Below are 16,006 nucleotides of genomic sequence, written 5' to 3'. Positions count from 1 at the left end.
GTCTAAATTATCCCTATTAATTTTTATAAGACCTAAAACATCCTTAATATTTTTTGATATCGTCTAAAATGCCCTATTAACTCCTAAAAATTCTTTTAGGAGCTGTTTTTATATAATATATACATTAATAATAATAAATAAAAATGATAAAAATCACGTTAAAATATATAAAAACACAAAAGGAAGCCCAGTCCATCTTTCATTGGGTCCGAATAAAATCATGGGCGCAGATCCGACCCTAAAACCAAGCTCCATAACGAGTCAGATGACGTGAGTGATTGCTGAGTTCCGCCATTTTCCCAGAAACCCTAGTTCTTCCCTAAGAAGCCAATCTTTCGAATCTTCATTCTCTCCATGGCCAAGAAGCGAAAGCAACGATCTTCTGCGGTCGAACCCACTAAGGAAACGGCGGATCCTCAACCAATCAAAGAGGAAGAGCAACAACAACATCAGGAATACATACCCGAAGATCCGAAACCGAAAGTAGAAGAGGAACAGCAACTACAGGAAGTGGAAGAGGAAGTAGAAGAGGAGGTTGAAGAAGAAGAGGAAGTGGAACTGGAAGAGGAAGAGGAGGAAGAGGAGAACGAAGAAGACGACGACGATGAAGAAGCCGAAAACCAAACCCTAGTCGGTTCTTCCAACGCCGCCGTTCAAAATGGAGCTCCAAAAGGAACGAGTCAAGACGAGGAATTGGACGACGAGCCGTTCGAGAAGCTTCTAGAACCTTTTGGGAAAGATCAATTGATTACCCTTATTAAGAAAGCGGTCGAGAAGCACCCGGAATTCATCTCGTCGGTTCGGGAGCTTGCGGATGTGGACCCGGCTCAACGGAAGATCTTCGTACATGGTCTTAGCTGGGATACGACTGCTGAAACCCTCACCGCCGAGTTTTCTAAATACGGGGAAATCGAAGAATGCAAAGCGGTTACCGATAGGGTGTCCGGGAAATCCAAGGGCTATGCTTTTATCCTCTTTAAACATCGGAGCGGAGCACGCCGGGCTCTGAAACAGCCGCAGAAGAAGATTGGGAATAGAACTACTTCTTGCCAGTTGGCTTCGCAAGGGCCGGTTCCTGCACCGCCTCCTACTGCTCCACCTGTATCTGAGTACACTCAGAGGAAGATTTTTGTTAGTAACGTGTCAGCTGAAATGGACCCAGAGAAGTTGCTTGAGTTTTTTAAACAGTTTGGGGAAATTGAGGAAGGTCCATTGGGGCTTGATAAGCATACAGGGAAACCGAAAGGCTTTGCACTTTTTGTATACAGGTCAATTGAGAGTGCAAGGAAGGCCTTAGAGGAGCCTCATAAGAATTTTGAAGGTCATGTTTTGCATTGCCAGAAGGCCATTGATGGGCCAAAACAGACGAAAGGCGGGTTTGGTGGAGGTGCTTCTACCGGGCATCATCAGCAGTACCAGCAGCATCATCAGCAAGGACAACATCAAAATCAGCCTCGTTACCATCACTCTAAGAAGGGGAAATACTCGTCTAGTGGATCAGAGACTGGCCATTTGATGGCTCCATCTGGGCCTGCTGCAGTGGGAGTGGGGTTCAACCCTGGAGTTGCTGCTGCTGGGTTTAACCCTGGGGTGGCTGCTGCTGCACCAGCTTTAAACCCTGTGCTTGGACAGGCTTTGACTGCATTGCTAGCCTCTCAGGGAGCTGGTTTGGGGCTTGGTAATCTGCTTGGAGGGCTTAGCGGTGCCCCTGTGAACCAGGGAGCACCTGCTGCAGGTTATGGGAGTCAGGTTGCCGGAGGCTATGGGAACCAGATGGGAGTACAGGGTGGGTATCAGAACCCACAGATGGGGCAGGGAGGTGCTGGCAGGACTCAACCTGGTGGCGGTGCTCCTTACATGGGATAGTAGGTAAGCCCTAAGGTAACTGAATATAATTTTTACATGTTAATTGATATGTTTGCATGATCTTTATCCATAATAGACCTAGCAAATGAGAAATCCAATTTAATTGACACGTTATGCTGCATGACTAAACATGATCTCACAGCGTGGGGATGGCTGTGTCTAGTATCAGGTTTGGTTATTGCCTAGTTGAAAAAGAATCGCTTAAAAATTAGTACAGGTTTGCATTTAGTTTCTGAAGGACGTGGAGATTTGTTGTTAACTGTCAACAGAATTTAGTTGTTGACGGCTTGTAAATAATTCACCACTAGGGCTTATATTATGTTTACATGCAGCACAATTGAAAGACAACAGCTCGCGGTATGTTTTACTTTGAAGTCAACTGTTTAATGCTAATTTTACAAGCTGCCTGGCGGTGTTGAGATAGATTATTCCTTTTAAGATGGTGGATATTATTAAATCTTATTGTTTCTGACTATACATAAGGCTTATTACAATTTTTTTTTATCTATATTTTGTTAAATTGTATTTGTAATTTTAGTTACCTCATTTCTAAAATTATTCTGAAACGTTCCACTTGCCTTCATCACACTTTTTGTAATTTGAATTTTAGTTGGTTAAACCATGTTAAAAATCTTATTTGGTTTTGCCAAAGGTATGAAGTTTCATTTTGGTTTTTTCATGGATCTTTTTCCATAAATCTTTTTGTTTTTGAAACTTGTTTTTTTTTTTTTTATGATTTTATTCATTGTGCAGATTCTCCCTAGATGCACCAATCATTTTGTTTTCGACTCTGGTGATTCTGAAGTTCAGGAACTCATGCAAACGTGGTCTTTAAATTTGTAACCAAAAGTTGCTACTATTTGCCTACTATAAAGATCAGAAACCTCAAACCTGTATTTTTGTTTCTATTTAGTACTTTCCCCTCCACTTGTTTTAAAAAGATGTACTATTTCGGCTTGAAGATTTGTTTCTTGAAAATTGTTGGGGGAACGGTTAGAATTTCCTGGCAGAGGACACAATGCCTTTCAGGTTTTCAACTGTGTTAAACAATAACGATTTCGTACTTTTTCTCTTAAATTGACTGATGTTTTATGGGGACTATTTCTTATTTAGTTTTATGCGAGACAACCTTTTTCTTGATTTCTTGTGCTTTTATAAATTTGTTTTTACCTTATCTTAAATTGTGTGTAATCTTTTTCCTCTTGTATAGTTCCCCTCTGTCTAACTTCATATAGAATAGATTGTTGTTCCTTTACTTGCATAGCAGATGATGGGGCCATTAACCGCAAATGTTGGATGATATGAGATTTCAAACTGCAGGTACAATGGCTATGTAGTCCTGAACTGCAGGTACAATGGCCATTAACGTCTGCAGCTTCTACTAAATTTGCTGCTCTGATACCTCTCCCTTATCCCTGTGTTGGTCTCATTGGTTGAGAAACCTTTGCCTTAGGCAGGGGAACAAATGGAATGGTTGGTGTTGTTCTGTCGAGACTCATGAAATGGTTTTCTGTCTTCAATAACATTTGGCGCTCATGAAAAAGTAGAAAACAAGATATTGTGATGGGAAATGGATTCCCGGTAGGGTGTTGTTGCTGACATAGAAGGTCCCAGATATTGTTTTACCTATAATAGCTTGGATGGGGCAATATTTGAGTTGATGGGACAGCGGGACCGGGGAAGCCCAAGCATGTATCCTGTCTAGAGGCATGATATGAAGGTAGTCTTGGTTGCTTGCCCAACTGAAATTGTAGCTTCTGATTATTGCTCTCATGATGCATTTAGAACTGGAGTCCTGGATGATAAGCTTCTTTACAAATTATAGCTTTACAACAAAAGGTTTGGATAACTAGTATAAATTTTCGGAGGAAATATGGTTCGAATCTTATTTTGAAGTTTGAGATTCATTCATTCGAGGTTAAAGGAAAAAAAAGAACACTGCAATTATATTTATATATAAATAAATTTGAGATTCTCCTAAGATAGCTAGAGATAAAATGTTAATTATTTAATTTTTGTAATTTATAGTGTTTTTTATGGAATTAAGGTATCTAGTCATTTGTTATAAATGAATTTTAGTCAATCGTGTAGTTTTTATATTTGTATAACTTTATATGTGAAATTTTTATTTAATTTAATTTTCACAAATTATGAATATAATTATTAATAAATATTGTTTTATGTTTATATATTACATACATAAATAATTATATTTATTTTATATAAAAATTTGATATATTTATTTTTAATGTGTATAATTGAATCAAAATTATACAAAGTTTCATGTTTATAACTATATCAAAATATAATTTTAAATCTAATCCATTTTCATTTTGGTTTTATAGATTATAAGTAATAATTTCTTGGAGAATTTTTAGGTTTGTGATTATTGCTAGCAAATTTGTTTATCTTTAAAATCCGAATAATTGCAACTAATAGACTAAAAATAAGATTTAATGTATTTGTGAGTACATATAATTTTTTTCTTTTAAATTATATATAGATATAGTATATATTACAAGGTTTTAAGTTTTTAATTGACGTGAAGGTTTATTTTATTGACACATAGTATGGTTAATTTCTTTTTAATTTAAACAATTATAATCATCACAATGTATATTGTTTTAAATTTTAAAATTGAGGTTTGAAGTGATGAATTTGAAGTAAAATACATGAAAATTTGTAATTTAAAATACTTTAAATTTTGAAATAAACTTCAATTGAAAATGGTAAATAAATTATTAATTTAATTTCTCATTTAAAATAATTGTATCTTATTATTTTATTGGGTTCGATTTAGAATATGTATAAACTATAGTTTTAGTCATTATTGCCTAATATCTGAAATTTATGGTTAGTTTTAAATTGTACGTGAATCTCGTTTTTTGGTTTACAGGTTCAAATTGATTATGAGTTTTAAATAGGGTTGTAGTCATCGTGCTAATTTATCTAATTAAACTAACATTAATTCCATGGTTACGTAATGTATTTTCTTAAAAAAACATTTGGATTAATTACTAGGTAAATAATGGTTACGTAATGGATTAATTACTAGGTAAACTAACATTAATTCCATGGTTACGTATGTAAGGTTAAATAGATAAATAATAAATAAATAATGGATTACCAAAAAAAATTGCAATGTGCTTTGTCTAATGTTGAATTAATTACTAGGTATTGTAATTATTAAGTTAGTATTTCATTAAAACATTTGGTTACTAATATTAAAAACAGTATCAATGAAAAACCAATAAAAGATATTAATTTTTAAAATTTATTTCAAAAATAAATTTTTTAGTTTCAAGTTAATTAAGAATTGTAATGAAATAGTTTTATTTTAAAATAAAACATTCATGGGTAAATCTAGAAAATACTGAACCAAAATAAGAAATCCAAGCTTCATCAAGGTTTTTTTTTTTTTGGAAAAATACATGCATGTGTACTATTTAGAAAACAAAATTTAGAAGCAGATTTTCTCTAAAATATAAAAGGTATTTCTCTTTTAAAAAATAAAGTTTGAGTTTTGATCCAAAAGCTTAATGAGTTTTTGACTTGAGATGAGAAGAAAAAAAAAAGCTTTTTTACAAAAATCAGAATTTTGTTAAAAGAAAAAGTTCGTCGGAATCTAGAAAAGCTCATCGGAATATGGAAAGTTTTAACTTTTTCAACGAGGCTTTGAATTTTCCGATCACCGAATTTACAAATTGAAGAGCAAAGGTGGGGAAAAGAACTTTTTTAAAAATTTTATTCCGTAAAGATATAAAATAAAAAACATATCTTTTATATTGAAAGGTGGATGGTGTAATTCCTTTTTTATTTCTTGTGCGGTTTGTTTGATACTAATTAAGTTTTAACTAGTTCAATTTCATCCTCATTTAATTTAAAATTCATTTCAATGTTTAGGATTTTAATTATCGATAATATTATATGTGTTTTTTATTTAGTTAAAATAATTAAATTTATTGTGTATGTGTATTTATTTTTCTTTATGGAAGCATGATTTTGAATTTGTTATTAAACATGATTGTCTTTGAGTAATTGAGGCTTCTATTTAAATTTTGAGTATATTTTATTTACATTACTTATTTTATATTAAAAATTAAGTTAATTTATTATTATTTTATATACACATTAAATATATAATTTATAGTTAGATAAATAGGCTTTTTTTTTGGGTACGCAACTTACTCAGCCGTCACGATTACGATAAAACTCTAATTAAAGTAAAACATGGAATTTTTTTTAATTAGGGCAATTTATTAAGCACCTGATCTAACATTGAATCCGGCCCATTAAAGAAGTTCAAAAATAAAAATATAATCTAGGGTTTTTGACATTACATATCTAACCTAGGGTTTTTGACATGACAGATCCAAAACAATCAGAAACCCACTTCGATATTAATTGTAGGTACAATCGGTCTTTTATTTGATATAAATAAAAGAAAGCGTTAAAGAAGCGAAACAAACGCAAGTACACACGGCTTTACGCTGCCTCCTTGGTACCCGCTTTTGCAAACTTCGGCTTCTCTCTGCAAACTCCAAATCATTCTCAAACTCCTCCACGCACTCTCTCACCATAGTTCACTCTTAAATAGCTATCAAAACCCTGATCTTCCAATACCCGACTTCTTTCTCCTATTTCATTATCACGAATACCACTATCAGAACTCTGGGTTTTGGTCCCTGGATTGTTTTTGATTTGTTGAGTTTTTTTTGGCGCCTGTTGAGAGATTATGGTGATGGCTGAGAATGAAGCAGGGTATGATCCTAAGGAGGTCAAGTCACCATGGAAGACTCCGATGATTGATGCTCAGAAAGTGGCTGATGCTCCTGTTATGGGGACCAAATCTTGGCCTGACCTTGGTGGGACCCAACAACCACATGACAATGCTTCGCTTGTTGCTGATGGGTCTGCTCCAGCTCCATCAGTTGAACAGGTTAGTCATTGCTTTTCTTTTTGGGGTGTTTTTCTTTAATAGGCGATCGATCAATTTTTAGAGTGTAAAAATTGGATAAAGTTGAAAATATACAGTGTAATTTGAGTTGATTTTTCTAAAATTCATCTCAAATGGACAACATGAAAGACCAAGTTTTTATTTTATTTTAGATTCTTTATCGAACAAGCAATACTTTTATTTCCCAGAATGTATGTTGAGAACAAATGGCCTAATACTTTTCTGGTTTCTATTCTTTGATCAATTTATGCAAATAAAAAATTTTCAGATAGTAAGCTGTGTTTTGCGACATCTACCTCCGATTTCCCTTCCCTTCTTCCAATGATAAAAATATTATTGTAGGAATGTTTTCAAATAACAGGAAGAATTGAAACATAATCTCAGATGAAATATTGTAATATGGAACGTAATTTCTCTGTTAGTGAATCCCCTCGTAATTTAGCTATCTCTGTCTCTACACTTCTCTGTCTTTAATCCTAGCATTTAAGACAAAAGGAGAAAAAAAAGATAAAAAGAAAGGAATAAGTTGTTATCTTAGTGTAGCTCAATTTAAGTATGTCTTCGCATTGATTTTGGTCTTGCAGGGAGCAGCTGGTCAGCAAAAACCAAATGGGCCCAGAAACACCAATGCTTCTCATAAACATTCATCAGCACGTCATCAGAAGTCAGGATCTAAGCGCTACCCTAATGCTGGACCCCAGTTTCCTGTTACCTTACCTTATTATCAACCCCCAATTCCACCACCTGTTTTTCATCCTATGGTGCCTCCTCCACAGCACATGGCAGTTCCTGGGTATGGTTACCAACCTGTCCCTGGACCTTTTCCTGGCATTGACCCTCAGCTGGTAAAATCTGGTTCTGAGACAACAAAGAATGCCTTTGGTCCCCCAGTTCAAGGTATTGATGCTAGCAGAAATATGCAGCCTCCTGCCAACTTCTCTAATAGAAGGCCCAACATGCAAGAAACTGGACATTTGAATCCTGGCTGGAATCATCAACGGACATTTAATCCTAGGGAACCTATTAACATGCCACAGGGTATGGGACCCAGGCCTTTTGCTAGACCTCCATTCTTTGGTCCTGCTCCAGGGTTCATGGTTGGTCCAAATTTCCCCGGTAACAACTCAATCCTCATGAAAATTGCCTTCATTTAAAATATTAAAGCATGTTTTATTCCCTGCCAATTATGTCTGCTGGCAGGGTAATGCCTGCATGTCAGCCAACCAGTTAATACTGCCTTTCTTCTTGTTTGAGCTATGTTATGCCTTTGACAAATGAATTCTGTTTGAAATTTCTTATGTTTACCTTCAAGGGGCTATATACTACATGCCTGTTGCTCCTCCAGGCTCCATAAGGGGACTGCATCCTCCACGCTTTGTTCCATACCCTATGAATCCAGGGACTGCCATGTTCCCTCCTGAGACAGTAACTTTGCGGGCCAATATAGTGAAACAGATCGAATACTATTTCAGGTAAGGGATCTTTTTGTTCTTTATTATTTAATAATTTTTCCTGTGTTTTTTTATCTTCACTGCTGATGCCACTGTCTAGAATCTCTACTAATTCCTCTTTTACTCCTTTCTGATCTATGTACAATTGCCAGTGTTGGTATTTTTAGGTATCTCAATTTATCTCTTGGTTGGTGAAAGTGATCAGTCCATCCCTTACATAAATGTTTGCATATTTGAGTCTGTTTGTGTACACATGTTATTTATGGGTCCTTTGAAGAACTAGAGATCTCATCAGAAATTGATTATGTACTATCCGCTTTAGACTTTGTCAACCTGCAAGCTGTATTGATTGCATGCTATTGTGAGCTTTAATATAGCAAATCATATTTTAGATTTTTGGTATGAGTTTCATACATAATGTATCTGCCCCATCCATTGGGAAGCCAAAGTATAAACTTTTGATTTACACTGATAGATTGTAATAAATCATTTGTTTTTGCAATGATATATAATGTGGGTATGTTTGTATTACTTATTGACCTCATTCCTTTATTTTGCAGCGATGCAAATCTTCGAAACGACCATTACCTGATTTCCTTGATGGATGATCTAGGATGGGTTCCAATCTACAAAATTGCAGATTTTAAAAGGGTATGTTGAAGGCATATGTAATGCTAATGGAAGTATAGCACAGAATTTCTGTTTATTAATGGTTGCTGTATCATTAGCTGATTGAATTAGATTTTTTTTTTTGCAGCTTGAGAAGTATTAGATTAAATTATTTGTGATTTAACATTCTAAGTTGCAGGTTAAAAGAATGAGTACAGACATACAATTTATCCTTGATGCACTGCTGGTTTCTTCTACTATAGAAGTACAGGTTAGACTTTTATCTCTTTCTTGCGCATCACTATTTGAAATTTGATTTTGGATTGTATGCACACAAGCTGGAAACAGGCCAGAGGTTTAATTTTGAGCATTGGATCAAGCTTTTTTATGGTGTAATTGTTGTGGCTACGTTGGCTAGGAATTTAGTTTTCTGGTGCTATTATTTGCTTTTATGGCCTTGTCTTTACTTGGTAATTGTTATTATAGGGTGATAAGATACGGAGACGTGATGAGTGGTCTAAGTGGGTTCCTGCTAGTTCAAAGACAACATTGTCCCAGAAAGCTCTACCTACTCAGTGCCAACTTGTAGAGGATGTTACTGATTCCTGTGGAAATGGTAATGTGAAAGAAGATAATTCAAGGTACACTGAAGAAAATGTTTCACTTGAGGGCTATCCAGTAGAAGTATCCCAAAAAAGTAACAGAAAACTTGCAGCTCTGCAAGTTCTATTAAACAGTGGGAAGCAAGCATTTTCTGGTGGAAATGTTGACTTGAATAGGAAAAAAGTTTCTGATTCCCACACTGAATTCTCAGATGTGGATCAATCACTAGGAGTTGATCCTGTAAGCTTCACCAACCATGGAACTGAAAGTGTGGGTCTATTTGATGCAACAGTAGAAAATGTTGCTGACCTGTCAAATGATTTCACCCAAACATTTATGCTGGATGAAGAGCTAGAGCTTGAGCAGAAAACAAAGACGCATTCAGCACTTAACAGGTGATTATTTTGGTATCAATTGACATGTCATGTATTATTGTTGAGCTAGAGAATTTTTTACTTCTTGTATGAAGGCATATTTAAACACTTATAAATTGATGTTCCCTTGAATATTGAGTGGCTTTTTTTAAATATATTTTAGAATGGATGATGAAGATGATGAGATGGTTGTTGATGATCAGGATGTTCAGAGACTTGTGATTGTTACCCAGGTAATGAAATTATGCTTTGCATGGGTTCTCTTTTTTCCTTATTATTTTTAGGTTTTTTACATTTAATATTTAAAGATTGGATCATTGTAATACTCTCATTATGTACTAACTTAGCAATTTATGATAGCTGGTATGATATAATGATATTTCAATAGTATCACGTTGATTGTTTGGTTTCATGAGAAAATGGTATGAATGTCAGGCTTTACTTTCCAATTAAATATATATGAACTTTTACTTCATTTAAATCAGTTATTTCATCATGGGCGTTACATTTATGAAGCATTTGCATGAATAAACTTGATTCAAAAGGACAGTGATCTTTCTGAAGTCCAAATTTAAAGATATTCATTTTTTCAACTTCAACGATGATTTAGAATCTAGGAACATTTTCCCTTTTTTGAAATGAGAAACCAGAGGTTTGAAGAGAGGACATTGCAATCCACTCCTGTCCTTTTCTTATTCTTATTCTTATTTGTAACTGCTATGTACTCTATCTGATGTGCAGAATAGCGGGGCAGGTGATGGATCCAAAGCTGATGCAAAAGATTCAAAGAGCATATCCAGTGAGCTTGCTGATGTGATAAATGATGGTCTTTACTTCTATGAACAGGTTGAAGCACTAGCCTTGCCTTATTACTTTTTGACGCTATGTTATGGCACATATGTATAAATTTCTTTTTGCTATTCCTTTTTTTATATTATTTGAACATGGCTGTTCGTTGGCAGGAGCTAAAAACTAAACGAGTTAGTCATAGAAAGAATATCTCTATTTGTGATAATAAAGATGGAACTTCAAGGTCTCCAAGGGATGCCCCAGGAGAATCAATTCCCAGGACAGGTGAAATTGCTGTTGGGTGCAGTAGTCTTGAAGAGTCTGTTGTACTTAGTTCTCGGAGGAAGCAAAATAAAGGCTTCTCCAAGCAACATGCATTCCATAAGCAAAGATTTTTCTCCAGCAATACAAAGAATCATGGAACTGCTCGTAATTCAATTGCGATAATATCAGAAAGTCCACCAACTAATTCAGTTGGATATTTCTTTGGATCTACTCCTCCTGATAGTTATGGGTTAGTTCTTGGTGACCTTGTCTTCATCTTGAATATCGTGACTAAATGAAGTTCTTTTCTTGCTTTTAGTGCTAGAATATAGGTTATTACAGGTTTCGCATATAATGAAATCCAATAATCTATTTACTAGACTTTAAAGTAACGTTTCTAAGTTTCAATTTTTTCCAGCCCTAGGCCATCTTTGAAGTTGAGCTGTTCTCCGCATGGAACTCTTTCTAGCAGTCCACCAGTTGGTTCCCTGCCAAAGTCATTTCCACCTTTTCAGCATCCAAGTCATAAGCTGTTAGAAGAAAATGGTTTTAAGCAACAGAAGTAAGGGGTGGTGGACTTTTTCTCCGATATATTTATGTATTTGTGCTTGCACTTGCAAAGTAAAATTGGCTAATCTGTTGTTGTCACATTCAGGTACCTAAAGTTTCACAAGCGCTGCCTGAATGACAGGAAGAAGCTGGGAATTGGTTGCAGTGAGGTGCCCTTTATATTTGAACTTTCTAAGCCATTAAGTAACTTTTTATCAGTTGTCTTAGTTACAAGGGTTGTCTGTTTTCTTTTCCTACTTTCATGTACTGATCATGACCAGTTCTAATAGAAAACTGAATACAGTGTGCCTGAACAGAGGATGAATGAAACCCTGAATTTATTTTTGTTAATGTTGGCTTAATATCTCTTTCTCTTCATTCTCTATTGCATACCGATATAAATCTGGTGTATTTCTTGTGTGTATTTGCCTTCTTTTCTTTTTTCAAGATCTCTAGGTTTCCTTTACATGCATTTCTCTAGATGTATAAAAATAGAACTGTTAGTCTTATGGTGCCCATTGGTTTCATATACAGGAAATGAATTCGCTGTACAGGTTTTGGTCATATTTCCTTAGGGACATGTTTGTCCGTTCAATGTACAATGAGTTCCGGAAACTTGCTCTTGAAGATGCTGCTGCTAACTACAATTATGGGTTAGAGTGTCTTTTCAGATTTTATAGGTAACGTTGGTAATTATGCCCACTTTCGTGGCTGTTGGAAGCACATCTGAAATTTTGATTCTCTTTTGTTTTAACCCTTTTTTGGTTTTGTCCTTTTTACTGCATATTTTTCTTTTAACCTAAGAGGCGTATATTTTACTGCTTCCTTTCCTATACATATAATACTTAAAGTTCTGCCCTTCTTTTGCAGCTATGGTTTGGAGAAGAAATATCGAGATGATCTTTATAAGGATTTTGAGCAACTTACCCTTGATTTCTATCATAAAGGCAATCTTTATGGCCTTGAAAAATACTGGTACTTACCTTCTCCCCTTATCATTATCATTATTCTCTAGGAAATATAAGGATTAGTTTACAATTTTCTTGCTGCAGTAGTATTTTCAGTTCATCATTTTCTGAATTTAGAAATATGTTGTACAGGGCTTTCCATCACTTCCGAGACCAGGGAGAGCCCCTAAAGAAACATCCTGAATTGGATAGGTTACTCGGGGAAGAATACCGGGGCTTGGAAGATTTCCGTGCCAAAGAAAGGAATGCTGGCACAAGAGATGACAGCCAATAAGCCGTTGAATCCCAATTTTGATAACTGGATCACAGAGGAGTTCATGGTCTCTCTCTCTCTCTATATATATCTTTTTCCTTGACTGCTGAGGAGAGATGGCTTTTGTATATTGTACATTGGGGGAATCGGACATCTCCACGCGGCTGCTCACTGCTGATGTTCTGCGGTTTTGATTCCTAAATTCTTTTTTTAATCATTTTTAGCTCACTCCCCACCCCCATTGATGTACATACGGGGAAAATGGAAAACCTTCAAAAAAAATTTAGAAGTTGTAGAAACTGTGAAAATTGAACAAATAAGAGATTAAAATTTTAAAGTTACACTGTAATTCTTTGTCTTTCATCTCAAGTTTACAGCTTCAATTGCTAAAGAGTTACATTATTTATTTGAGCGCACTAATTGATGCTCGTTTCTTGACGGATGGGATTTTGGTTTGGCGTTCTATCTTCTGTGGTGATATTTTTTGTGTTAGATTTGAACTTGAAATTCAAGACATCAAAAACCTTGGGTTTCGAATTAATCCTGAACTTAATTCCAAATAAGAGTTGATTTGTTTCATGATTTTCATGAACTAGGTTTTTTGTAAATTAAGTAATTTTATTAATATTTTAATAATAAATATGGAGCTACTCTGTTACTCTAGAGAACTAATCGAAGAGCGAGTTTGTTTGAATAAAGCTATTTAGTATAATTTATAAATATTTAATAATTTAAATTATTTATTTAACGAAAACATATTATATTATTTTCTATTTAAATTTATTTATTTAATATGACAAAAGAAGTTTAGACATAACAATTGAAAATTCGAAATTCATATTTAAGAAATATATTTAAATATAAAATTATAAACAGGTTTAAAAGAATTATAAATGAATACGAATGTGATTTAAGTTTAAACATTATTATTATTTATTTAAAACTTTGCTATTGAATTTTGAAATATTTATTTAAAAATAGTATAATTAACATCTTCTTCTTTTTAACATATGAACATCTTATTTGTATTAATTCCTGAATTTTCTTATTAATAGCAATGATATATGTTCATAATTTTAGATTTATCCGATAGTTTCAATTTGGAACAATCTTTTCAAACTTAATAAGTGACAAAATATCATTCACAAGTCAAAACTGTTATTTCAAATTTTAAAACTTTATAAACACTTAAATTTCTTATGAAAGAAAAATTTCCATGTTTAAGATTTTAAGTAAAATTGTATATATAATTTTACTAAAATTTTGTTTAGAAAATGAAATGTAAGTTGTGTATTTAAATTATTATTAAATATTAAAATAACTAAAACAGATTATCTAAATTCTAATTTTATGAAAAAAATTATAATTCAATTGTACATATTAAATATTGAATTTAACTTAAAATCAATATTAATTACAAAACATAATTAGATTATTAAACAAAATAGTTACAATTTTTTGGAATATATAATTTTTATTTTCTGTGGGAAAATTTAAAATAATTTATGTATTTAAATTATTATTAAAGATTAAAATAATTAAATTAAATTATTTAAATTTCTAATTTTATGAAAAATTCAAATTTAATTGTGTATATTAATTATTGAATTTAAATTATTTTATAAAAATACTAATAATGTGAAAGATGCAATAATATTTAATAACATGATGAGTAATCCAATTTTAAAATGTAAATATAGTTTGTAAAATACCTGTAGGGAGTCCCCGGAACTGGGAACTCCATGTCAACTTCTCCTATTCGTCTAGTCACCGACGCTATGTGGGAATTGGCTTTGTAGGTTCATTTTTATAATGCAGGTATGAGAGATGTAAGGGGTGTGCATTCGGTTAACCGACCCGAAATAGCTATAACCGAATTAATTGACATTCTAAAATTTTTAACCGTTAACCAAATCGATTTTTAAAAAAAAAAATTAACCGAACCGAAATTTTTTCGGTTAATTAGGTCGGTTAATCGAATTAACCGAAAATTGTATGGTTTTTATTTTTGGTTAAAAATTAGTCGAATTAACCGAATTACCCGAATTACCTGAATTACCCGAATTACCCGAATTGAATCACTACATAATTAAAAATATTACATAATTCTTGAAATTAACACATAGTTGAAATGTAAGTCTTTAATATTCTCCATTCATATCAATTTCTTCTCTCCAAAAAATCTCCATTTGCATTAAATCTAAAAAAGAAAAACATGTGTAATTGGGTAGATACTTAAGAGTTAGATTTAGTTTTATTGAGTTGGGTAATTTGGTAGACTTTAATTTTGGTTTCACTGGGTTGGGTAATTGGGTTTGGTTGGATAATTTTATTTATTAATTTTTTCGGTTAACCGAAAAAATTCGGTTAACCGACCGGTTTCGAACCGAATAACCGTTAACCGAAAAATCATAAAAAAATTAACCGATCCCCGACCGAAAAAATTCGATTAACCGACCGATTAACCGAATTCGGTCGGTTAACTGAATTTTTTCGATTTTACCCAAATTATGCACACCCCATGTAATGGGATGGAGAAATGTAACAAGAGGTAGGCAAGATGTGTTTGAACTGAAAAAAAATGAGGCCATATTATTTCAGCGGAGGCTTTCGTTGTGCAGTCACCGCCAGCTCCGTCACCTTCTCCACCGAAAACTACTTCCCCGTCAAATTGTCGCAACCCCATCAGTGTACTTGTTCAAAGGAATATATAACCATTTTATTTTAAAAAAATTTAACCCTATAAATGGAAGCCATTACAAAATTATGTTTTCATTCGGATATTCATTGAACACGGATCATCTTTTACAGAATATAGATAAGTGTTATTACTATACTGTCGCATCCGTTTTTATAATCGATTGCTACCCCCAAAGATTTTTTAGGAGAATCAAATGAAACAATAATGAAAGCTTAAAAGGTCTCCGATTAGAGATATCAATGTGAAATAAAGGTGCTGTAATGTGAGTTGTTCATTAGCTTTATTATCAAGAAATAACCATATGATTCTCATACTGAGTGCAAATTATTGTGGGAGTCTGGGAGAAAAGGGTGGAATAACATTCAATCCATGTTATTGTATGGAACACTCGTTATGTTTTCTATCATTCTGCAAAACCTTTGCTTACTAAACAGTCACAAATATTCACCGAATATGGGTGTGATTACTGAACCATGCAAAATTTGTGGGCTAGTTAGTCTGGTCATGCTATAATGTGCTTCTTATAACTGTCTACCAGTTTCTTGAGAGTTGAATGATTATATATATACATATATATGAATGTGAATGTGAAATGGCATGTGTTGGGAGTTCATTAGCCTTT

General features: G+C 33.7%; 2 protein-coding genes across 4 annotated transcripts; both read left to right on the top strand.

Moving 5' to 3' along the window:
- Window positions 1–250: 250 nt before the first annotated feature.
- On the top strand, window positions 251–3,847 carry LOC105768843 (UBP1-associated protein 2A). Of its 3 annotated transcripts, none has more exons than XM_012589061.2 (2): window positions 251–1,869; window positions 3,187–3,847. In XM_012589061.2, exon 1 carries the CDS (start codon window positions 355–357, stop codon window positions 1,864–1,866), a length of 1,512 nt encoding a protein of 503 aa, XP_012444515.1. In that variant the 5' UTR covers window positions 251–354; the 3' UTR covers window positions 1,867–1,869; window positions 3,187–3,847. The 3 variants fall into 3 exon arrangements, with proteins under 3 accessions (XP_012444515.1, XP_012444514.1, XP_012444513.1); XM_012589060.2 differs by lacking the exon at window positions 3,187–3,847 and adding an exon at window positions 2,620–3,006 and having other exon boundaries at window positions 251–1,881; XM_012589059.2 differs by lacking the exon at window positions 3,187–3,847 and adding an exon at window positions 2,620–3,006 and having other exon boundaries at window positions 252–1,869.
- A 2,419-nt stretch (window positions 3,848–6,266) lies between these two features.
- Window positions 6,267–13,024, top strand: LOC105768317 (la-related protein 1A). The gene is made up of 14 exons (XM_012588190.2): window positions 6,267–6,805; window positions 7,408–7,939; window positions 8,136–8,295; window positions 8,835–8,925; window positions 9,083–9,154; window positions 9,370–9,881; window positions 10,024–10,093; window positions 10,602–10,706; window positions 10,823–11,163; window positions 11,332–11,475; window positions 11,569–11,632; window positions 11,997–12,142; window positions 12,333–12,437; window positions 12,563–13,024. Exons 1-14 carry the CDS (start codon window positions 6,602–6,604, stop codon window positions 12,702–12,704), a joined length of 2,688 nt encoding a protein of 895 aa, XP_012443644.1. The 5' UTR covers window positions 6,267–6,601; the 3' UTR covers window positions 12,705–13,024.
- Window positions 13,025–16,006: the final 2,982 nt, after the last annotated feature.

The sequence above is a fragment of the Gossypium raimondii genome, chromosome 5 (genome assembly GCF_025698545.1).
Source record: "Gossypium raimondii isolate GPD5lz chromosome 5, ASM2569854v1, whole genome shotgun sequence".
Classification (NCBI taxonomy): domain Eukaryota; kingdom Viridiplantae; phylum Streptophyta; class Magnoliopsida; order Malvales; family Malvaceae; genus Gossypium; species Gossypium raimondii.
This window is presented reverse-complemented; position numbering and strand designations above follow the sequence as displayed.